Source organism: Carassius auratus, unplaced genomic scaffold (genome assembly GCF_003368295.1).
Source record: "Carassius auratus strain Wakin unplaced genomic scaffold, ASM336829v1 scaf_tig00011493, whole genome shotgun sequence".
Lineage (NCBI taxonomy): Eukaryota > Metazoa > Chordata > Actinopteri > Cypriniformes > Cyprinidae > Carassius > Carassius auratus.
This window is the reverse complement of record NW_020524210.1, coordinates 80,659-104,840: the sequence shown is the minus strand read 5'-3', so window position 1 is coordinate 104,840 and position 24,182 is coordinate 80,659. Positions and strand designations below refer to the sequence as shown.

The following is a 24,182-nucleotide window of genomic DNA, read 5'->3' as shown; positions in this document are numbered from 1 at the left end:
TGACACACAGAATAATGCCATTAGAAACACAACACCATCATAAAAAACAATATCAGTTCAGAACAGACTAGAAAAGAGCTTTTCAAAAAAAAGTGCTGCATGAAAACGGACACAATACTGTGCTAAAAGTTATTTTTTAAACAAATAAAAACCTTCATTTAGCAAGGATGCATCAAACATGACATTTATAATGTTAATATAAATGTAAACTAAAATAAATAGATAATTCAAATAAATGCTTTTACATTTTCCAATAATCAAATAATCCTATAAAAATGTTATATTATAATAATGTTATATTATATTATAATAAAATTATTATTTGTTCATTACAATACTTACATTTTTGCTCATTTTTACTACTACCTACTGTTAACCTCTATCTATCTTTTTTTTTCTTTTATTTTGGTAATTTTGTAAATTAACTTACATAACTTGCTTGATTTATGTACTTTATGTTTCACTGTCATTCAAGATTGGACACTTGGCTGAATTTGTCATAATAATGAAATCATTTTAATATAAAGATGTAAGCATGAATTTGTTTTGGAACAATTATTAACTGTACTTAAACTGTAAAAAAACTCTATAAATGTATACAAAAATAATAACATATATATTCTACAAAAAAATTTCATGGCAAAATCTCTCTCTTTCTCTCTCTCTTGAGAAAACATCTAAAGAGTGCAACTAAAGAAATCTAAATATAACTTTTTTTGTTTTGATTTTCATAACATTTTTTTCTTTTTTCTTTTTTTTGTATGTGATCATCTGAATGACTTTACCATTAAAAATGATTAGGTGTGTCTGGACTTTTGTCTCTAGTCATAAGCATTGACTACACCATTATACGAGTGCACAGTTATTTGTCATGAACATTCAAATGAAACTGGATATTGCGAGGCATCGGCTCGTCCCATGACAGCTTGTTGTCTGAAATCATGCATGACACAAGACTGGGTGTGAGACATTTTAGGTGGAGTTCAACCCTAGAAACAACCAAGCCTTGAACAATTGGTGACATCGGGTAAATATTTGTCGTATCTGTTCATCGAGTTCATCTCACCTGTCCCTCAGGTAAGAGCTTATACTGTTCACTCTATCTTGAAGAGCACATTTCTCCTTCTCCTCAGGTCCTTCCTCACAACTCTTCCTGTGGAGAGTCCGAGACACTGCCTGAAATGCAAAAAGACAAACATTACTGGTATTTGCAAACATCCCAAATTCCTGTTTAGCAGGATCAACAAGAGCATTGGGTTTCCAACAGCAACATCATTTGAAATGAAAATGACAATATATGTGTGATGACACTGCTGACAGATTCTCTGAGCACCCATCCACTACAGACGCACCTCTAGTCTGTTGAGGAGACCTCGTATGTGTGGCTCGCTGGGGTCCGGCAGGGGCTCATGCAGGAGGGACACCGCTAAACCATCCGCTAGAGCACTGACCTGCGTTTCCAGATGACCTGCGTCCTGCTGTGGATGTATGCTGAGAGAAATCAGATAAATAAGACAAATGTTTTCAACCAAGTGTAGGTGGTGCAGGTATGACGTCAGAACCAGGAAGACCCATTCGCTGCTGCTTCCTTCCAGACTGTCCTTTGGGGTTGTAAGATAAGACCGTTTGGGGTGTGAGTGTGTCCAGTTGTGACAAAACGTCAGAGTATCGTCAGGTTATGTTTACCACAGGCTTTATTTTACTCATACACTGAAACCCCCTTCATTTCGAAGAAATCAGCAGCGAATCAGTCTTTTGTGTTCTGACAACATATCTACATCTAAAACATGACAAAACTGTTTATTGTTGAATTCCAGTCAGTCCCAGGAACGAGGGTTTTGAATAAAGGAATTTTCTAGGTTCAGTGCAAGTTAAATGTATGGTATGCTAATGATTATAAAAGAAAATACTTTTGTTTGTCTCGCAATCCTTCATTTTATTTTTAAATAACAATAATAACAATAAATAAATCATTTGTATAGTAATACTACAGCCAACCATTTTAATTATTTAAGAATTATTTATTTATTATATTTGTACCATGAGACTAGGGTTATGTTAACATTTAATAATGCATTATTAAAATCAAAAGTTGTATCCATTGATAATATTTTAATGTACCTGAACGAACATGAATTTTCAATGAATAGTTGTACTTTTTTAACTAGAGCTAACAGAAGAATAAATACTGTAACATTGTTAGTTTATGTTAGTTAATGTATTACTAATCTTAAATTAAAGGGCCTTATTTTACCACTTAAACTCATATTGTACCTGGAACAGTCCCATACTAATCTGTTTCCTCCACATTCGGTTTTAAGTTCAACTGCTTGAAACATTGGTTAATTTATTCTTGAAATGTTGTCTTTTTCTCATTTAGGGTTATGCAAAGTTTCGACACATAGAAAGGCTATACAAATCTTAGAGAGTAAGATGGTGTTAGGGGTGTTAAATGTTGTTAGCTTCCATGCAATTTGCCAAAAATTAACACTTTGAGAACATTTTCAATGTGTACTTTTTACATTTAAGACTCAAAGGATTTTTTTTAACACAATAGGAGTTCATAATTTATCCCATGTACTGTATGTCTTGTTTTGGTCTCTGACAAGCTGCAATTGAGGTTTTATGTAAAAACAAGACTATAGAGTTTTTCATAGTGTTAATATGTGGTGAACTGCATTGAAATCATTTGACCCCTAAAACAAAGAAAGTAGTCAACAAGAGAATTTTGGTATTCGGTATATTAACAGGATTTGCTCTGTCTCACCTGGATTGCTGGTTTTCAGCAGTTTGTCTCACTATCACCTCACCATTGCATGGGAGATGCTGAGAAAATCACACATAACATACATTCGTATTTACTTATGTGAGATAATGTCATAAGTTAAAACTGACAAGCTGACTAGGATGCGAAACTAAATACAATAATACAATAGTAGACAGACCTGCTTTACTTTCTGTTCATAACGGAGCAGGAACTGGAAAGCTGGAGCACAGAGGGCCAAGGCAGCACACAGCAGCCCAGCGAGGAGCAGTCGACCCGTGGCTTCAGGCAGACTGACAGAGGGGTGCAGAGGAGACTCCTCCAGAAGAACCAAGCACATCAGAGCCAGAAACGGACTCCATCTCGGCCAGTTTCTCCAGTGCAGTCTGACAATGAAGGAAACAGACAGTCAACACAATTGGCTAATCTCAGTTATTATGAACATTAGAGAAAATATTTCATTAATTTTATCGTTTTGCAAACAGAACGTTCTGGGACAAGTCTTAAATAGTAAAGTACATTAGATAGATAAATGTCCAACCAAAGCATTTCAGAAAAAAAAAACCATTCCATAACATTTTGAAGACATTATTTACAAAACATGTAACTCCGAAACTGTAACTATTAATATCAATGGAAGAATGATTGGTTTGTTTATAACCTGTCAGGGTGCTAGCCAGAGTTCTGAGAATGTTCCCATCTGTGTTTATATATAATTTCATAATTACCTCTACTGTCTTTGAAATATACAGTTTACTGCACAATGTACTGACAAGACTTTATGATAAACTAAAATGTAAATAATGAAATTTTCATCAAAACTTGTATGTCATGTATTTAAAAAAGTTTCGTAATTACACATTTTCAGTGCTGAAGTTTTTTAACTTTTGAAAGCACAACAAAATATTAAAGCTATGTATTTCAGAGTAAAACCTTTAATTTGACATTTTTACAAAATGCTCATCTTAAAAGTGTCCTGCTCTCTTTAAGTACACCTAAGTTGTCCTTGAATTCAGTATTTTTATATTATCTGTAAGTATACACATAAAAAAAAAGAAACACTTTTATGATTTGAAGTACACTACAAATGCACATTCAACACAATTAAGCATACTATTTTTCTCAAGGGTTAACTCAAGCAGTCCAAACACCCACCTCATCCGTGTCCACTCTTGCCCAGCTCTCTCCTCCAGCTCTCGGCTGATCATCTGTTTGTCCTCCACTGCTCCATCCCCTTCTCCTCGGCTTCGAGTCCTGCTCCGCTCCCAGCAGCTCCACACATTTCCCACGCTCAGCTGAGGCATGTATCCTCACGGACGTCCTGTGGGAAGTGTTTGGGTTCCTCAACACATGCCATGGAGACTGAATACTGGATTTTCTAGCTTTACCAGTCGGTCCAGCAGGTTTAATTCATCAAACACCAATGTTTATTGTTTTCCTTGTTGGTTTGTAAGAAGAATATGTGCGGAATGCGGTATGGTGAGAGAAGTCAGGCTACTGCCCGACCCACCTGTGCCAGTTACCACCACTCCCTCCTCAAACACATTCACATTATATACACACAACAGCTCAAAAAAAAAAAAAAAAAAACATTCACTCGAGACGGACAAAATGGGACCAAACCGTTCTGCATGTTTACAATGTAACAGCACATATTATTAGCTCATGATGTGTATAGGGAAAACTTCAGGTTACTCTGTACTGAAGCCTGATTGGTTCACATTTGTGTAGCTGCACAAACCAATGGCGATTTAGCCCACCAGAAGGGGCAGAGCTGACCTCCATATAAGTCCACGTACCTGAATGTTTTACTGCTATGATAGAGGACCCACATACTCAAAAGAGCAAATTTCCCTTTCCCACGCAACCTTTTGGTTGCCAGTTCCCCTCCTCCTAACACCAAGCCTTCATTCGCAAGATTAGAACCCATTGCATCACGGCTCGCGGCTTAGAGCAGCCATTCCGGGCACGTCCATCTGGGTTCTAAACACAATAAGACAAGGTTACTCGCTTCAGTTCACTCACAGGCCACCTTGTTTCAGGGGTATCATTCAGACTTCTATTCCATTCAAGATGTCTGAGTGTACAGATCTTTGAAACAGATCTTGGCACACATTTGTCCTGAGGACTGTTTCCTGATGGTGGATATGAAAGATCTGAAAGATTTTCATATCTACATCATCACAGACCTTTCTTGAGATTTGTATTCGAGAGAGTGGCCTATCAGTATGCGGTCCTACTATTTGGACTGTCTCTGGCCCCTCACACTTTTACGAAGCTGGCCAATTGATTGGCGGATCCTGAATCATTCTTGTCTTCAGGCTGTGCCAGTCTGGGACTTGTCTGTAGTCTCTTCAAACCACTCCATTTTGCAAAGCTGTGGCCTTGTCACTTAAAACCGCCCTGCTGATGGCAACCTGTTAAGACAGTCGCTTTACAAGGCTGCCAGTTACAAAGCAGAGGTTTTTCTCACTGGATAGTCTTCGCCATAGCCTTGGCTTATACCTCAGAAGGCTAACAAAGCCCCAAAGGTGTGAGGGCCCACTCCACCAGAGGAACTTCCTACTCCTGGGGCATGGCCAACTGGGATCTCTATTGGTGAGATTGCATGCAAATCAATGACCGTCACTTCAGTCGAATGCTTCTGATGAAATGACGCTGCTCCTTCAAGGTCTAGCGTACTAAAAAACCATTGGTTTGTGCAGCTACAGAATGTGAACAAATCAAGCTTCAGTACGGAGTAAAACAGGAGTATTCTGTTACTGGGTTTAAATGGGGGAAATTGTCAAAAGATACATTATACTTGAAATTCTACTGTAGATAGATCTTAGTTTTGTATTTATTCCATAATACTGCTTTTAAAATAGGAAGTCAAAATAAAGCCAAGATGAGGGATTTGAGAACTGGCAGATGATAAAGACATGAAGTCTACAAAAGGATGTTTATTTACGATCACTAGGAACAACAGGAGACACCAACCCAGAGACACTGAGGCGCATTACTGTACATAAACTGTCAATAATTACAATACTCATCATAGTACAGATTTTTTTTTACATTGTACAAGTTTGTCTCAGTATAAATAGTGTATGCTGGATACATTTCCCTTTCTCAGGTTCTAAAGTTGCAGCAGTGCTCCACTAATGGATGTGCAAAACCCAAATAAATACTAGTATGTCCATAAACACAAGTTACATGAAATACACAAGATCTTCCAGTCGTTTTAACAGATAATGCATAAAATAATATGAGGACTCTGATTTGGATTTTTTGGAGGATTTTTTGGAGGGTATAAAGGGTTCAACCTTCATCTGAACCTCATTCTGGCAGTTGACTTCTTCAGTGGAGCATATTTTAATTATTTATAGTTAATATAATTAAGTAATCATTTGGGGTTCGCTTTCATTTGCAAGGGAGCTGATGTGGGGATTGACGATCTGATCTGGGAAGTTTTGCGTTATCAAAATAATGCGATTTTGAGATTGATGTTAGATTCTCGAAATGAAATGTCAAGGTCATATTCCACTCTAAAACACATTACAAAAATACATTACATTTCATCGTAAGAAACTGAAGTATATTTTTGCATCGTGACATTATGTTCATGACAATCAAGCTAAATTTAATTCTAACACTTTATAGTAACAAAAATTAAGTCACAAAGCTTCACATTCTCTGTGCAAATTCTAATTCTCTCTTTGGATTTTGGGGTAAATTGTGATCTTTTATAAGATCCGCCTGCTCATCAAGGCAGTATTTTTCCAGGCTTTGCGGCTGTGCCAAATTTTACATGAAGATTTCCAAATATATTCAAACAAAAGCCAGCGAAATGAGGATCCACTGCGCTTGACCCCTTTTATTGTGGGGAAACAAAGAAATAATAATTAAAAAAAAATCCTTTTAAAGGTCTCTCATCAGTCTTAAGTATGAATCTTTCAATACTTTACTGAATAAAAAAAATAAAGAGGGAAAAAAAAAAATACCAAAATGAAGATAAAAGGCAAGATGTCACAGGTTAAAAGTCATGATAGTTCCTGAAAACAAACACAATTAGGTATTTTTGGGTGTCTAGAGAAACACAGTTACCCACTCCAGTGTTTTTATTATTTTTCATACAAAAACATCTTCACTATTTGAGTTCATCTTTTTAACTCTTCAAGAAAATAAATCAGAAATCTGTTCATTTAAAGTAACTCTGCAGCTGAAGACGACAAATCAGTTTCTTCATGTGTAATTGAGGGTCAGGGTTTGGTGATGTGAACTTCACTGGCCCCTGTCCCGTTGGTGGTGGTGGTGATGATGTACTGCGTGGTGGTCTGCTGACTGACGGCCGGCTGCTCCAGTGGGTCGGGGTGAACCTGCCCAGCGGATGACGGGACACTCAGCTGCTTACCATCCAGCTCCGTCTGTCCTTCCGAGATCACATAATGTGTCTGCACTCCACCAGAAACCAAAACATAATTGCACTACAATATGAAAACAAAAACACTGGAATTTTTGTGGAAGCCAGATAGCTGTTCCACTCACCGTCTTGACCTGACTGCTGTTGCCGGACGCAGTGACGGGGGTGCTGGCCTCTGCTATCACATACTGAGTATGAGGAAGAGCCATCATCTGGATCTCAGAGGCTTACGTGAGCAAAGGGAGGAAAACACAATGCTGCCATCATGTTTTCTGTATAAATGCAGATTAATATATTGATAAATATCTATTACAGAAGCTTTTGCTGAAGATGCTTACGGTAACTCCTGTAGTTCCAGTTGCTGGGTAGGTACGCATGCTGAGCAGCACCTTGCGTCTGATTGGTGGACGTCTGTAGAGTCTGGCCCTGAGCGAGGGTCACAGGGGTCAGCTGGGTGGTGCTAAGCTCCTGAGCCGCTTGCTGAGAGGAGGGGCTTAGAGGCTGAGCTGAAACCTGATTGGATGATAGAAAGTGTTCAAATGTAAGAGATTGTAAGACTGATGCCACTAAACTACACAAAAGCATAACATTTTTATATATCATCCTAATACAACATCATGGACCAAAAATGTGGTCTGGGTGTGAATATGCTTTTAAAAAAAAATGCGAAATGTATCGCAGTATGAAAAAACTGGAATTTTCAGCAGAATTATAAAACTTTTAATCTAAAAACATAACTTTTTTTTTTTTTTTATCATTTTATGGCTGAACAAATTGGAAAAAATCTTGATATAAAAAAATATTAATATAAAAGAATCTTTACAAGAACCAACTTAAACCTTTTTCAGTAACTATTTTACTTGAGATTTCATGAGCTATATTCCCACTGTTTTAAACTTATTCAGCATGACTATTAAATAATATATATTTGTAAAATATTTTCTATTAAATAATTTTTTGCAATTATTATTATTAAATAGAAATATAAAAATAAGAAATATATTGTAGTAATACCATTGTCATGTAAAATAAATCAAGTATTTAATAAATCTTTTATTTTACAGTACTGTAAAAATTACAATACTAATAATTACAATTTATTCTTTTAAACTTTAATCCATCAAGCATGATTCTGGTGACTTGCCAGAGAAAATCCATACAATTTAAAAAACCTGCAGTGCATACATTTATCTAAGGGGGATCTAAATTCACCGTTGGCAAGACTTGGTAGTCTATGAAGCAGAAATGCAAAACATCAGTAGTACATGTCTGGAAAAAGTATTGTTCAGCTCAACACAGGATGCATATCCTGTAAAAATCAGTGTCTCACCTGTGCATTGGCCTGCACCGTCCCCGTGGGCTCAGCCACCTGGATGTGCTGAACCTGAATAGAGTGCTGACTGTAACTGTGAGGGTCGTGTAACTGGCTCACATCGACTGTAGAGTGCTGAGAGTGAGGAGAGGACGCCTGCAGAGACAAACAGACACAGCCCTCGCTTATCAAATCAGTCCAAAACTCACCAGAAGACAGAAAAGTGCTACACATAAACTGATTATGTACACAAGTATGCAAAATAGAAGCAGAGAACACTGTGTATGAACTATATATGCAAACAGTACCGCTCAAAAGTTCATGAAGTCAAAAGAATGAAAGCAATAATAAAGTAATAAAGAGCAAAACAGCGAGTGTGTATGAGTGTGTGCGTACCGGGGCCACCTGCACCACCTGCAGCTGTATGTGCTGTGGCTGGGACAGGCCTCCTCCTGCCTGAGACACTGGGATGTACTGGATCCTCTGGAAATCCCCTTGTGCTGTGCGGTAGTCTGTGGTCAGGGTCTGGGACAGCTCCGTCATGGCCTGGGTCAACAGATCAGTCGTCTAGGAGGAAGACACTGGGTCGTTACCGATCATCTAATCAGTAACACCTTACTGATGTCTCTTTAAAAGACAACTCTAAATTAAAATCATTCAACAGAATTAATTAGCTGTTGTTTTGACGTGTTTGGGGGAGTGTGTCTGAGCGTGCACATCGTGCTCACCACCACGGTCTCCGCAGTACTGCCGTCTGTTGTGATGACGGCAGGAGCGCTGCTGATGACGGTAGCAGCCAGAGGTGCCGGGATGCTGCTGCTGCTGCTGTACTGATACTCCGGATGCTTCTTACGGATGTGCTGGACCATCTTGGTCTAAAAATAAACAAAGACATAAGTTAGGACACATAAATCCATACAGATGAACACTCAGCATGTCATTGATGGCTGTACCTTGCTGCTGTATTGTTTGGCACAGTGTGGGCAGCAGACAGGTGCAGAAGCGATGGTGCCGGTCAGCTGTGTGTGTGTGCTCAGCATGGGGTCAGGCTCTCCCGGGCCGGCCGGACGCAGCTTCCGGATGCTGGGGGGCAGTTCTGCCCCGGGGTGGTTCTTCAAAATGTGGGCCTTCCTCTTACTGGCACTTTTATACACCTGAATATAATAACATAATTAAAAAATACAATTACCGGTACTACTTTCAGGGATGAATTACTTTCTTCAGTTGTTTTTAATTGCATATTATAAATATACGTGTGTGTGTGTTCTGTTCAAAAGGTTGGTTCAGTAAGATTTTTTACGTTAATTAATTTTTAAAAGAGCATTTATTAATTTTCTAACAATATAAGTATTAACTATCACTTTTTTTTATCAATTTAAAGTTTTTTTAAATTTAATTTTTAACAAACTCTGTTCTTTAGCTTTTTATTCATTTAAAGTATATACGGTTTCCAAAAAGAATATTTAGCTCTTTCCAACATTGATAATATATCAGCATATTTGATCTCTGAAGGATCATGTGACACTGAAGACTGCTGTAATGGCTGATGAAAATTCACTTTGCATCACAGGAAAGTTTTCTTTTTAAAGTATATTAATACAGAAATCATTTATTTTAAGTTGCTATTATATATATATATATATATATATATATATATATTATATATATAATATATGCTATTATATTATATTTAACTATTTTCAGAGGAGGCACGAGGACACACTGCGATTGTCTTACAGCAGCTGACATTTGAAGTGGATCAAAAAAGTTCACCAAAGTTGTTCTAATACAAGAACGCATTTTAGTTTTAATCCACTTCAAATGTTGACTATTATAAATGCAGCCAATGCCGTTAAAATGAGCAGAACCAACGAAGGTGGTAAGACAGAATTGGCAGAGCTCACAGCAATCATGAACAACCCCAGAAGAACATTCATGTGTTGAAGAAGTCCAGACCTTATCACAGTACTGGCAAAAGTAATCTCTGTTGGGTTTAATGATGGGCAGCGTCAGCTCAGGAACCTCCTCCAATCGCATTTCAGGATGTCGTTTAGACAGGTGATTCACCTGTGGACAGGACAGTAAAAAAAATGTAAAAAAATTTTAGAAAAAAAAGACTCATTTAGAAAGCCTAAGAGACACCAAAAAAGATCCTAGATTTAAGATTTTTTTAAAAAGTAAATACCAGCATTCCTCGTCTTCTGAAGCCCATCATACAGAGTCTGCATTTAAACATGAAGCTCTCAAAGTCGGTGGTGGGCTCCTTCTGTTTCAAAGCTTTGGTGCGGTGGATGCGGTCCGCCTTTTGGCCTCACGTTCAGGGTTGTGCATCCTCTGCATGTGCTCCCGTAGTTTATCCTTCCTCTGGCCAACAAAGGAGAAGCAACACACAACAAAATAAATGAGAAGTTGTTAAACACTCAGACACATTCTTTTCGTGTTTCATGCCTAACTGTATTTGGGTTCAAAGCTTAAAGACGCATAAACATCACAATGCACTGAATTTATTTGTGGATACTTTTATGCATGAACGATATTCATCTGGGCATATCTGAATCACCTTAAACTGTTTTCCACAGGTGGAGCACAGGAAGTCCTTGCGGTCAGAGTGGCGAAGCATGTGGAGGCGTAGTTTATCAGGCCTGCAGAAGGCTTTATCACACTCTGTACACTGGAAGATCTTCTCGGAGTGGAAACTTCTCACATGTTTCTTAACCTGCACGACACAGATGCATGATTGGCTAATCACACCATTAAACATCAGAATACTGCCATGTAACCAGACCAGACACTGAAATGGTCATATCACTTTTGATATAATTTTTTCTCCCTTGAAAATCCACTTGTTATCAAAGCTTTACATCACTTGCTCACCAATGGATCCTCTGCAGTGAATGGGTGCCGTCAGAATGAGAGTCCAAAACAACTGCTAAAAACCTCAATAATCCACACCACTTCAGCTCATCAATTTACATGTAGCGAAGACAAAACCTGTGCATTTGGAATAAATTGTGTAATAATAATAATAACTATAATTTTGTCTGAATGAGGAGAGAAATATGCACAGATTAATCACGGTTTTAAAAAACAAAAGTCAAAACAACTACATATAGTCAATCCAAAATGTATTCAGACATCGTCAAGATTTCTCACATTATCAGAGTTTATTCACTATATTTTAGCCACTAGTAAAATGTATATATTGGTGGATTTTGATGTGAGAGGATAACTTGTGATGGTCTTTTTCACTGGAGTAAGCATTATTATGGATTTTGGGCACCCAAAAATGATGGTTAAATTGTCTAAGTGATGGATTTCTTTCTTAAAAACAAGCAGCATTTCATTTTCACAAAACATTAATAGATGTTTGTCAGCTGTTTGGTCTTTCATTCTGACGGCACCCATTCACTGCAGAGGATCCATTAGTAAGCAAGTGATGTCATGATAAACTCATCTACCCCTCTATCATAGACGAAGTCACTTTTCAGCATATTTTCATTTTTATGTGAACTATGTGTACATCTGTTTGTTAGCACACCACACCTGTATGAAGTCTGTGAAGGTTTTCTTGCAGGAAGGACAGGAAAAGCAGCCGTTGACCAGGTGAACCTCCACATGCACTTTGAGCAGGTCCAGTCTGTCGTAGGACTCGGCGCAGAAGAGGCAGGAGTAGGTGCGCTGGTCAGAGTGCAGCTGCAGGTGATCCTCAAGCGCAGAGCTGGACAGGAAGCCCTTACCGCACTGATGGCACATGTGACGGCAGCCGTCCCGCCCGTGGTATCGCATGTGCTGCTCCAGCTTGTCTTTATCTCGAAAGGCTTTCCCGCAATGAGAACATTTAAAGGGTCGAAAGGACTTACGGATGAAAAGATGCTGGAGAGCGGCATTCTGGGTAAGGGAAGAGAGAAAGCATGGAGGAATGAAAAGACGACCAGGTGAAGAATCCAAGCAGGATGACGAGGAATCACTTCGATTACACTGAAGTCATATGATCTGTGAGCGATGACACAATGCACTCGGGTGGTCTGTATGTCACAGAGGTGGGCGGCTGAAACAAGGCGCTTCCTTTACATGCAGAACACAAACAGGACAAACATCTTCCAGTTGTAGTTCGTTCACACAAAAATGAACATTCTGTCATTTATTCTCCTTCACATCGTTCCAAAACCAAAACACTTTCATCCATGGAAAGCAAAGAATGGTTTACATTGCCAATATTAATGGCTCTCTTAATTTATTTGCTTTCAAATGTTAAACCATAGAGCTTTTATTTTGGCAAATTATTGTATTAGTAGTGTGAACCACTTTTACAGTGTTTTTTGGCATTTTTGAAGCACAAGAGTAAGCACTAGTGCTCGCTATTAACAGATTTCCCAGTTCAGTTCAATTCCAGCTCACAACAAGCTCTTGATTTGATTCGATTCTGATTTAGATATCAATTCATTTGGCTATAGATCAGGTACAGTATACAAGCTGTTCATCAGTAAATTACTATAATACTGAAGGGTTTAGATAACAACCAGTCCAAATTTAACAATGGTACGATTTAATTTCAGATCAACTCTCATTAACAAACATTTAAATTTCACACAAGCCTATTTTTTCTTTTTAATTCTGTAATTCACTTTCTACTTCTATTTTTGTTAAAATATGAACATTTAAAATAAAGAGGGTTTATGAGCACTCAGCACAAAAATGGTATTCCGTGTAATTTTATGATTCAAATTCAATTTAAAATCTAAGACTTTGTTTAATATTGAAAGTAATGAAGCACAAAGCTTATTGTGAATATTGCACGGTAGGCAAGCTACAAATAAAACTAAGCAATGTTTTGTTCATGCATCACCAGAAAACAGCATAGATTCTTGGGATTTAAGATTGATATTGGTTGATCAAAATCAATATTCAATCAACCCGGGCCTAGTATCCTACAATTAAATGATGTGAATGTTCATTTCTGGAGCAGCTGTCCTAAAACTCTGCTGATGGTTAAATGATGAAGCTCGGGGACTGAACGGATACAGACAGATGTAATGGGGATGTAGGGAGTCAACACTGTATTGACTGAAGGAGGAAGTTTCCTCTGACTCCACTCTGGCCCACATTAGACCTACCTGCATGTCCACCTTAACGTGCAGCACGCAACAAAAGAGAAAGACACAGCCACACACACGCTACTGTTAAATAACTCTAGCCTACTCAACACACTACAATGCAGAGATCTGAGGTTGTGGGTCACTCCTCTTACCCTAATCCTCCTCGCCCTCCTCATGTCCTGTGGTGTGAGGTGGGGGTCTTCGGGACTTGTCTGAGACAGGTCCTCTTTGGCAGACTCTGGGACTTCTGTGGCTGGAGGTGGGGTGACAGAATCCCCCTCCTCTTGCAGTACCTCGGTGTGGGTTTCTGGGGTATCAAGCCCTTCTTCCGTCTCGGTCTCCATCGATTCAGCTGCCATTTCCACCCCCTTCAGCCCATTAAGAGCTCCGTCCGTTCGCTCCTCAAATGGTAGTTTATCTACAGATGCTAAAAGCTCCTACAGCAGGTACCAAGACAAAAGTTTTGCTGTCGATTCAAACGTTTAAACGTTCATAAAGAGATCAGAGATCCACTCTGCATCGAGCAAACTAATTTGTGCTAACCTTGCCATATTTGATGATTCTATGTGTGTGAGTTAATCAATGTTTATGTGTGAATAAAAGTCTAAATTATATCTGTTCATCTTATAATACAAAATTTGCCTCCTCAGAAGACTTTTTAAACTGTTCCATTCACATGGATTACTTTTACGATGTCTTTATTAACTTTTTGAGGCATCAAATTTTGGGTACCGTATTTTCCGGACTTTAAGGCGCACTTTTTTTTCATAGTTTGGCTGGTCCTACGACTTATAGTCAGGTGCGACTTATTTATCCAAATTAATTTGACATGAACGGAGAGAAATGAACTAAGACAAATGAACTAACAGAAAACATTACCGTCTCCAGCCGCCAGAGGGCGCTCTATGCTGCTGAGTGCTCCTGTAGTCTACACTGAAAACATAGAGCGCCCTCTCGCGGCTGGAGACGGTAATGTTTTCTCTTGGTTCTTGGTTAAATGCGACTTATAGTCCAGTGCGACTTATATATGTTTTTTTCCTTATCGTGACGTATTTTTGGACTGATGCAACTTATACTCATGTGCGACTTATAGTCCGAAAAATACGGTAAATGGACTTTCAGTGGAGGGACAGAAATCTCCCAAGTTTTATAAAAAAAAAAAAGTGTTTCGAAGTTGGATGAATATCTTACGGTTTTGAAATGACATGATGGTGAGTAAATGAGGTCTGCAGTACCTGTGTTTTGTCAGCACTCTCAACAGGAGTCTGTGGGCAGATGAATTTCGTACGTCGTCCTGGTCGCCGTGCAGCACCGAATCGTTTCCTGCCCCTTCCTCGGCCGCGGCCTTTTGGCCTGGAAAAGAAGAATTTTTGCCAGATTCTGCAATGGACTCACTTGCTATGTTTCCATCCAACGTTTTGAATAAAACCTATGTGCAAACTTGGAATATTGCATGAATCGTTCGAATAAAGTATTGTTTCCATCCAGAGAGTTAAAGACAACAAAATCATTACTTCCTGAATAACCTGCGCTAAATATCACAAAGAAAAACTTCATTTGCTGCAGTGGGAGAAGGCACTTTATATAATAATAATATATAATAAATTTTTTGTTTGTATGTTTGTAAATAAATGTTTGTTTTCAATAAATTACGAGCTTCGGAGCGTGCAGATGAATAGTGGTCGACTGATATATCGGCCGATATTTGCCATTTGTCAACTATTGGCATCTGTCAATATGTTTTTCTGCTTGTCCGATGTGTTAAGAGGCGGGACTTTTATTTTGACGTAGTTGAGAGCTGCTTTCCAAGATAACTTCCCGAGAGTGTTTCCATAATAGTTTATACGCACGTTTTCTTACTGGATAGGAAATGTATCCGACTTCGTTTTAATGTGCATTTTAAGAATTTATGTGCATCTTGCGTTTCCATTCAGCGTTTTATATGTGATATCCCAAATGTGCATGAAAATAGGTAGATGGAAACATAGCTACTGTCAGGAATACGATCATAAACATCGGAGAAATCAGTCACCTTTGGATGAGGTTCAGCTTGTCGTCGTGCATGTTTAAGTGCTGCTGAAGCTGCTCTGAGCTCATGAACCGTCTGTTACACTCATAGCACGGCCAGTTCTTCTCCTGCTCACGTAAAACTGACCCAGGAACCACAAGAGAAACATCTTTTTCAGATAATACTGAGATAACATCATAGATCAGATGTAAATACTAGGGGTACAGTTCGAAGATTAATAGTTAAAGGAGGAGTTTATAAGCATTTAGTGTGATTCTTTTTTAATTCATGACTCCCATTGTTGTTATATGGATGACGTTTTTGATTAATAGATTCATATAGATTTAAGGTTTTAAGCTTTGATCTGTGTGTAATCAGTGTCATTGATGTGATCAGAAGCTTTAAGAAATATTACATTCTTTCCAAAGGATATGATATTATGTAAATATAATTAACTGAAATTAATGCACATATTTAAACTTCATTTTACATTTTATTGTATTGAAGAAGAAAAAAACACGCAAAATGACTGGAACTGAGAAAGTTAGCAATTACATCCTTAGTAAATATCTAGTCTTTCATGCCTGTGGCTATGTGAATGAATCACTAATGTCCTCAACTATAACACTTCCAGCAGATACTAATTTCAAAGAAGACAATGACAATTTACCTTTTCTCTCTTCATCTGTGACATCATGAACTTTCTGGTGGACAAACTCGGCATATGATTCAGCGTACCACACCTGAAGAGAAGACCGCATGTGAAACTCTTTACTTGAAGTATAGAATAAAATAAAAAAACAACCACATAACCAACAGAAACGTACTTTATTTCAGCTAGTTGCAAAAGCAACACTTCTTCGTTTTGTTTAGTTTTAGATGAAGTATTAAAAAAACTAAAAATAAAAGAACAAAACGTTTTTTTTTTTTTTTTTTTTTATAAAAATGACAAGACTAAAATTTAAATCAAAGACAGAAAATATTAAAATAGAATATAAATATTAAGAGAAACTAAAATAGTATCTTCAATTAATAACTAACACTGGTAGATTCAACTAATAATAAGATGTTTAGCACTATGGACCAGTCTTTTGTTTGATACGGATGAGAAAGGGTTCCTTTAGGCGCACCTTAAGCTCTTGTTTGGGCTGTATGTTCTTAATGGTGGTGTAAAAGATGTCCGAGCCATATTGATAAGCCACCAGGTTCTGCTCCAGGTGATTCTGAGCCGGCCGGACAAACATCATCCAGTTACATCGCTCTTCATCAGTCAGGTCAAACCAGAGGTCCTCTGCCCTCTCGCCTTCTTTTTCAGGGTCTAGCATGTATAACTACACAGAAGCAAACAGCAGGATGTGAGAATTTTACACACAATACTTGAAAACTATGTAGATTAAGAGGTTTGTCGTACTTTGAGGTGGATGTGCGTGTCCTGCAGCTGGCTCTGTGGCACCAGCGGCCCCTCTATAGGACCGAACTGTGTGCGTTTGGGGATACGCCTCTTGGTAAAGACTCCGCCCAGGAAGCGGTCGATATACAGGACGAGAGGAAGACTGGCCCGAGCCTTGGACATCACAGGGCGGCTCAGGATGGGGTGCAGAGGACCGTGTTTCATACATGCTCCAAGATTAGCATTGTTACAGTCTTCACACCCTACACACAGAAATAATAACACATGATCATATTCAAAAGAGAACTAAAACGGATTTCCTTTCACCACACAATCTTGAGTGTTAAATGTCTCCTCACAGAGGTTCTGAGGGGTGAACGGCTGGGGCGTCCTGGGTTCCCAGTCGTCCATGTCAGAATCGTCGCTATCGTTGTCTTCCTCCTCATCCTCTGAATCCACAGTGGAATCGGTGGCCCCAGGGGACTCGACGAGGCCTCCGGCATGTTCGGAAGAGCTGCATTAGTCACAGCAAGTTGGCTCTGTTGGGAAACAATCACTTTCTAGTCAAGAGGAGGTTAATCTGGCTTCACTAATGCAGGTGATGCTTTATTTCATACACTGTAGTCTCATGCCTATGGTAGGACAATGTTAAGAGGCCTTTCAGGTGAACAGCTCACTTCTCCGGCCATGTTTACACGACAACGATGTAGTCAAAAAATGGAAACGGTTTTCCCTTGTGTTTTTAAAAAGTTTCGCGCATACACAACAACGTTTTTTTTTTTAACTATTCGCGTTCACACATATCCGCAAAAACGCTGACTACGTATACAAGGCCAGTAGTTGACGCTGTAGGGAAGTGACGATTGTATGAGATGCATCTCCACTGTTGGTTGTAATATTGGTGAAGTAAATCCACACTTTGCTGAAGGGGTGTTAGCCAGCTCTTCGGCAGCAACAACAGTACCATACACTCCACCACGGTTGTGTATGTTTGTTCGCACTTGCGTTTATAATCGACACGTACTGTGCATGTCTACAAACCTAACACATACTACGCATGCGTATGACGTCACTGTTTTCAAAAATACCCCTGTTGGGTGTTTCCACAGAAACAATAATGGTGGCGTTTCCAAAAACTTGCACTTTGAAACCTGTTTTCAAAATTATGCTTTTCAGTGCCCAAAACCCAGCTGCTGTGTAAAAAAAAAAAGAAAATTACACATTTTAGACTGAAAATTTTGTTGTGTAAATGGCCCCTCAGAATAAAATAAAAGATCAAAGTGTCTATCAAACTAATTGCAACACAGCACTGTGTTCATGTGAGCAGCGCACAACTCTGTTTTCAGCATCTCGGTTCACACAGAAACAAACTGTCTGCATGTGTGAATTTAATGTGCATTTGAGAATGTGAGACACAGTGCCAGTTATGCTTTATTTTCACATTTGCATAATTTCCCAAATATTTGTGGACAGATGATTACAGTATTTTACTGTGTTTTTTGCAAACCCGTTTTCACAGAAATTACCGTTTTTCTTTCAGAAGAAATCTAGACATAAGTTTTGATATATCACTAATGTAGTGTAAAGCAAAATAAGTCAGTGGTTTTCCTGGAGAATTGGGCTACTTTTATACGGTTGCTGCAGGTGATCATTTTGTCTTGAGGGTTAAAGTGATCAACATCCCTGGAACACGATTTGAAGGAGGTAAAAGAGGTTTGAGTCTATGATTCCAAATCAACACAAAAACTCCTGCTGGATATGTTTCACAGTGCGGGTTCACCTGTGTCACAGGCTCCAGGATCGCCTGTGGGCCATCAGCTACATTACTCAGTACGTGCAGATTTGCAGTGTTCATGTTCTGACCGCTGGGAAGCAACACAGTCACCTGACATGCAACAGATAATGTTAGTGGTCAACATCAATGAAAAATAAATAAAATAAATACCTGATAATGCTATGGAATGCCACACTACCTGTTGTGTTGTGCCATCTTGCTGAATATAGGCCACTTGGGGCTGATCTGTAAACACCGCCTGAACAGGAACGAAAAAGAGCAGTAAACCTGAGTTCATTTATCAGAAGGAGTACATATGAAAATAACATTCAGTCCGCCAATAATCACCACAAACTAAACCCAACAAAGTGACCGATCTTGTATCACACTTGAAGGGGTTTATTCTGCAATCGATTGCACAGCTTATTATTACACATCACCTGTTTGCACAATAAATCAATCATTAAATATGGAGCTGAAATTAGGAACAAAGAAAACAACAAAGTGGGGCAAGTGAAAAATTAAATTAGCACAGCTTTGCAGGAAACTCTTCAATTACATGTTCATAACACAAAAGATTGTAAAGAATGCTCTGACTGTATTTTTACTTTTTTTAGTCTGGAACATGTTCATCTCTCCCTTTAATATTTGTCGTTTAATGAGATGCTAATGTCTTTCCCCACATGCTTTTGGTAGCAATACAGAATACATTCACATTTTTAGTGTTGTAATATTTAAATTTGAATGCATTAGCTAACATTAATATTAACATTAAGTTGCATAATAGCAATAGGAGACTAAACTTATCAAAATATTACCTTCACAAGCTGCTTTGTCTATCGATCACCCTTCTACAATTACAGCAATAATTATGAATCATAACCCTGTGTGCTGGCTGTGCCCCACACCTGCGATCCATCGGCTGGGTGTATGTACACCAGTGTGTGTTCGGCCGACTCCACCGAGGTGTAGGAGCTCCCGTCTGCTGCGTACACGACCTGCTGCTGAGCGCGGTCAGACTGCTCTCCGCTGTACACGATCTGAGCCACCGCACCGCTCTCGAAATGCACCTGCACACATTATCGTATCATAACAATAACACTTTTGCAGGATGACATGCTTAATTGTAATGCAATTGAAATCAAGATCCTTCATAGAGATGTTTTAAAGCATTTGTTGATTAAGAAAGAGCGGCAGTGCATTCTAGAGAAGTGAAACAGAGATACATGCTTTATTGGTTTTCGGTTGAAGAATGTGAGATGCAGGTAACTAAACAGTTCCACGTAACTAATCGAACTACAGAGTAAGGTTTGGCTGTACCTGAGGAGTATTTCCAGTGTCATTGTTGGCTGCTGTACTCCACACATGTGTTGACTCCTGCTTGGCCTCCATTGCATCAGAACGAGGTGAGAGCGAACCCCTCCTCCACCAATCCACCGCTCATCAGCCACCTGCACATGCATTACACAGAGTGACATGGCTTTTTAAGATTTTAGATCCATGACTTCTTTAAATAGCTTGAGCCATTATGAAAACCCATATTAATTGACCACTGCTCTGAATATGGGGGGGGGGGGGGGGGTGTCTATGGTGGCCATGGCCCTGAGTAGAATATCATCACAAATTATACACTGAATAATGTAGTGTGCAACATTTTCACCACATGACCTCAGAAGGTTTCATTGATAGGTCTTATCTTTCCTGTTGTGACAAACATTCAAGTGTAATGGATTATCAAAAAACAGAACCATTCACAACTTGGTGTTAACTGGATGTTGAAATGTGGAGATTGCACTCAAAAGTGAACGCAGATGAACTTGAGGTTGAAGGGGTGAGTTTAAGGGGGAATTGGAATGTGTGCAAAGGATTGTGGGTGATTGAAGGACACTTGATGCATCCTTCAAAGCAGGCTGAATGAGGGACACAAAAGGAAGACTGCCTACTAAGTATAGGCTTACTTCACAAAGCTTTATGATCTGGCAGCCTTACGAGGACGTGTCCTTCCTTTTGACTAAATGACTAGAGAAGTCCTGCATTCGTCACCAGAGACGCCCGAGGTGTTTGTTAACACCATAAAGTGTAATGAATAAACCTCAGGCTGAAGGAAAAATAAATTCACGTCTGTAACGTAGAGAAGGAGAAGAAGGTTTAACACTCTTCGGCAATAAAACAAAACTCATTTTTGCTTATTAGTACGGTTGCACTGGATCATCAGAGATCAGCAGCAAAGACATCAGTTCATAATATGGGATTAGATACATTTTTGTTATTTAACATATTTAATTATTGCCGGTTTGTGTCATATTCTGAGTTTGCATTTCACTTTCTTAATTCATTTCGATGAATACTTTTTCTCGAGTGATTAATAAAAGCACATTCACATTCACTCTAGATCTAAATCATGTTCACACAGTGCACACATTATGCCTCTTTACTTCAGATTTCTCCCAATATGGGGACAGGGGACTTGTAACTCTGATTACATAACCCACGTTACTTGTAATGTGTTACATCCCCAACATCTTATGTAAGGTGATACATAATAGCAAACTCAACTGTTTAACTGCATCTACTATTATAAAATGTAAACTATATAACTGCCCAGTTCCAATCAACTAAAGGAATGAGATATTATAAACAAAAACTATTTTTCTGTAAAGATGCCTTGCAAATGTGTGCATTGTGTCAAGCATTAGACAAATACATTTGACTTGGCCTCAGGGAAACCTTTGGAAATCTCAGTTTTCATATTCTCAAGATTTTTCCAGACCATACTGTATTCATCTTGTATAAGAAATAACGTTACTCCAAATTAATGGAATAACTCTCTTACAAAAATCATTATTATCATAATGATAATTTATGCCATGAAATTTACATGGAACTCTAATGTACTTAAAAAATAACATGATCAGTCTGACAGTGGCTGATGTGAACGGAACAGATAAAAGCTCAGGCTCGACGCAGTTCATCCGTTGATAGTGTTATTATTAATAATTTACTGAAATGCTAAAAGCTCGCGGTTTAACCCGAACACGGGCGCGCAACGCTACTGGAGCAGCGGTCAGTCTAATACTGCACGGGGGTAACGTTAGAGGAGACACACGGCCGGACAGAAGATACCCAACACCAGCGACGAAAAAAAACACACACACAGACGCCGATCACCCCGGGCCTCTTCAAACCCTGAGACAGATACAGAGTTTATAAAGGCTGTGATGGCGAATGAAGGGCTCTGGCTGTCTGTGAGGCTCTCTCCCCCCCGTCTGAAGCCCGCAGGTTGGGAGTTCCAGTCGGACTATACCACACAACCAGCAGCGGCACAGAAACACTTTCACAGCAGCTTTATCAGACATAAACCCGCGCTGGGCGCCGGCAACGACAGAGGAGTGAGAGCAGAGGGCCTGTTCAATCTGGAACGGCCCTACGATGTCGTTTTAATCGAGTACACTAGTTTCATAAAGGTTTTGAAATGCAGGACAGGGGCGCTTGGCTCCCCGCGCATAGATGAACCCGACGCGCTTCGCGAGAGTCTGAGGCAGAATGAGGAAAACGCGACGCGACACGACTCCATTTTGGGTGGGACTAAGACAACAACAAAGCACGGCGAAGACACTTGACAAAATATATCTACCCTCTAATCGACCGTCCAACGGAAAACAGCCTGTGAATCTTACGTGACACTTACTAAGAGACGATCCTGAATCCGCGCTTAAGCTTCGGGTGTGGATTTCCCGAGAGTTTTCATCATTTTTAGGAAAAGGTTGAAGTGGGTCTTCCCTCTGAATGGTAGCTGCAGAGATGGCTGCCTTGCATATATTAACATAATCTACCTAGCAACAGACCCGCGGCCCCAGGCGACGCTTTCTACATTGCGATATATATCGATGGAGATTTGCAGGAATTATACGGATAAAATGGCATATATGATGTGCTGGATAAAGTCCGCGTCCTTTATTTTGAACTCCGATATGTGTAAATTGTTTTTCATATCGAGATAATTGGCATTTGATGCTCGTAGGCCATTCTCCTCACTGTGCCAATGGGAATTTTCCGCCATTTCTCCCAACCAATGAAAAAAATAAAACGACTTCAAGGCCGTCCAATGAATAAAAAGAGAACGCGCCAATGACATTTCAATCGCGTCACACAAGCGCTTGTGTACATATATGCACTAATATGTTTCATATACATTTCTACATTTTATATAACACACATTATATTCATGATATAATATATAAATGAGACCATGGACCATAAAACCAGTCTTAAGTAGCATGAACATGTTTGTAGCAAAAGCCAACAATACATTGTATGGGTCAAATCAATTTAGGATAAAGATATTATTATAATACATTTTGTAAAACTCCTACCGTAACTATTTAAAAACGTAATTTTTGATTAGTATTTTTTTTTTTTTTTTTTTTTTTGCATCTCCTCAGATTCCAGATTTTCAAATAATTGTAATCTCAGCCAAATATTGTACTATACGAACAAACAATACATCAATAGAAAGCTTATTTATTCACATCTCAATAAAAAAAAAAATAAAATAAAAAAAAAAAAAAATATATATATATATATATATATATATATATATATATATATATATATATATATATATATTTACCCTTCTGAATGGTTTGTGGTCCAAGGTCACAAATTATACAATTATATAAACAAAACCCCTTTCAGGATTTCTTTAAAGTCTGAATTTCATAAATTAAGTCCTAAAAATGTCTTATATCAGAAAATCTTAAATACTTCAACTAGTAGCATTGAATATTACATGCACAGTATATTTCTAATTGACATACAGATTGAACATGAAATGGTGTTTTCTGAGAAACTGAAGGAAAAAATAAATAGTTGATGGTTAAAACTGCACTGGACCAGACAGGACTAGCATAAAGTGCTCGGCCCTGACAAGTCATAGATTTGTCTCACCAGGAGTGATGGTCAGACTTGTGTTCATCATTAAAGGAGTGAGTGTTACACTGTCTGAGGTCTGTAGTCTTGAACGGGATTGATTTGGAGGTGGAGGGTCATTCATTGTCAGGGTCGGTGTGTCACAGGATCAGACTGAGCTTATCTTCCCTTCAGACTCATCCTGATATGATCCTCCAGCAGGACTCTGCAAATCTGCAGGTTCAGTCTCTCTTAGTTGTTGAATCTTCATACAAGTATTTAGATGTTAGAATAGTTCACCCAAAAAATGATAAATGTACTCACCCTCAGGCCATCCAAGATGTAGATGAGTTGGTTTCTCAGCAAGTGATGTAATGCTACATTTCTCCAAATCTGTTCCCATGAAACAAACTCATCTACATCTTGCGAGTGCACTGTCAGCAAATTTCCATTTTGGGGTGAACTATTCCTTTAAAGAAGCTTGTGGCTACAACACATTCTGACTGTAACTTTGTGTGTGTGTGTGTG

General features: G+C 38.8%; 1 protein-coding gene and 1 pseudogene across 1 annotated transcript; both read right to left on the bottom strand.

The window, feature by feature from the left end:
* Positions 1-821: 821 nt before the first annotated feature.
* On the bottom strand, positions 822-4,156 carry LOC113073161 (uncharacterized). The gene is made up of 5 exons (XM_026246032.1): positions 3,920-4,156; positions 2,946-3,150; positions 2,768-2,826; positions 1,353-1,491; positions 822-1,176 (listed from the first exon to the last, which is right to left on the bottom strand). The coding sequence occupies exons 1-5, from the start codon at positions 4,066-4,068 to the stop codon at positions 1,063-1,065; spliced, it is 666 nt and encodes a 221-aa protein (XP_026101817.1). The 5' UTR covers positions 4,069-4,156; the 3' UTR covers positions 822-1,062.
* A 2,849-nt stretch (positions 4,157-7,005) lies between these two features.
* On the bottom strand, positions 7,006-22,625 carry LOC113073164 (PR domain zinc finger protein 10-like; annotated as a pseudogene).
* Positions 22,626-24,182: the final 1,557 nt, after the last annotated feature.

Coding starts and splice junctions, on each gene's coding strand:
- LOC113073161 (XM_026246032.1), bottom strand. CDS start 4,068: ATGCCTCAGCTGAGCGTGGGAAATGTGTGGAGCTGCTGGGAGCGGAGC. Junction 3,151..3,919: donor CAAGAGTGGACACGGATGAG/GTGGGTGTTTGG, acceptor CTTCATTGTCAG/ACTGCACTGGAGAAACTGGC. Junction 1,492..2,767: donor GCTGAAAACCAGCAATCCAG/GTGAGACAGAGC, acceptor GATTTCTCTCAG/CATACATCCACAGCAGGACG.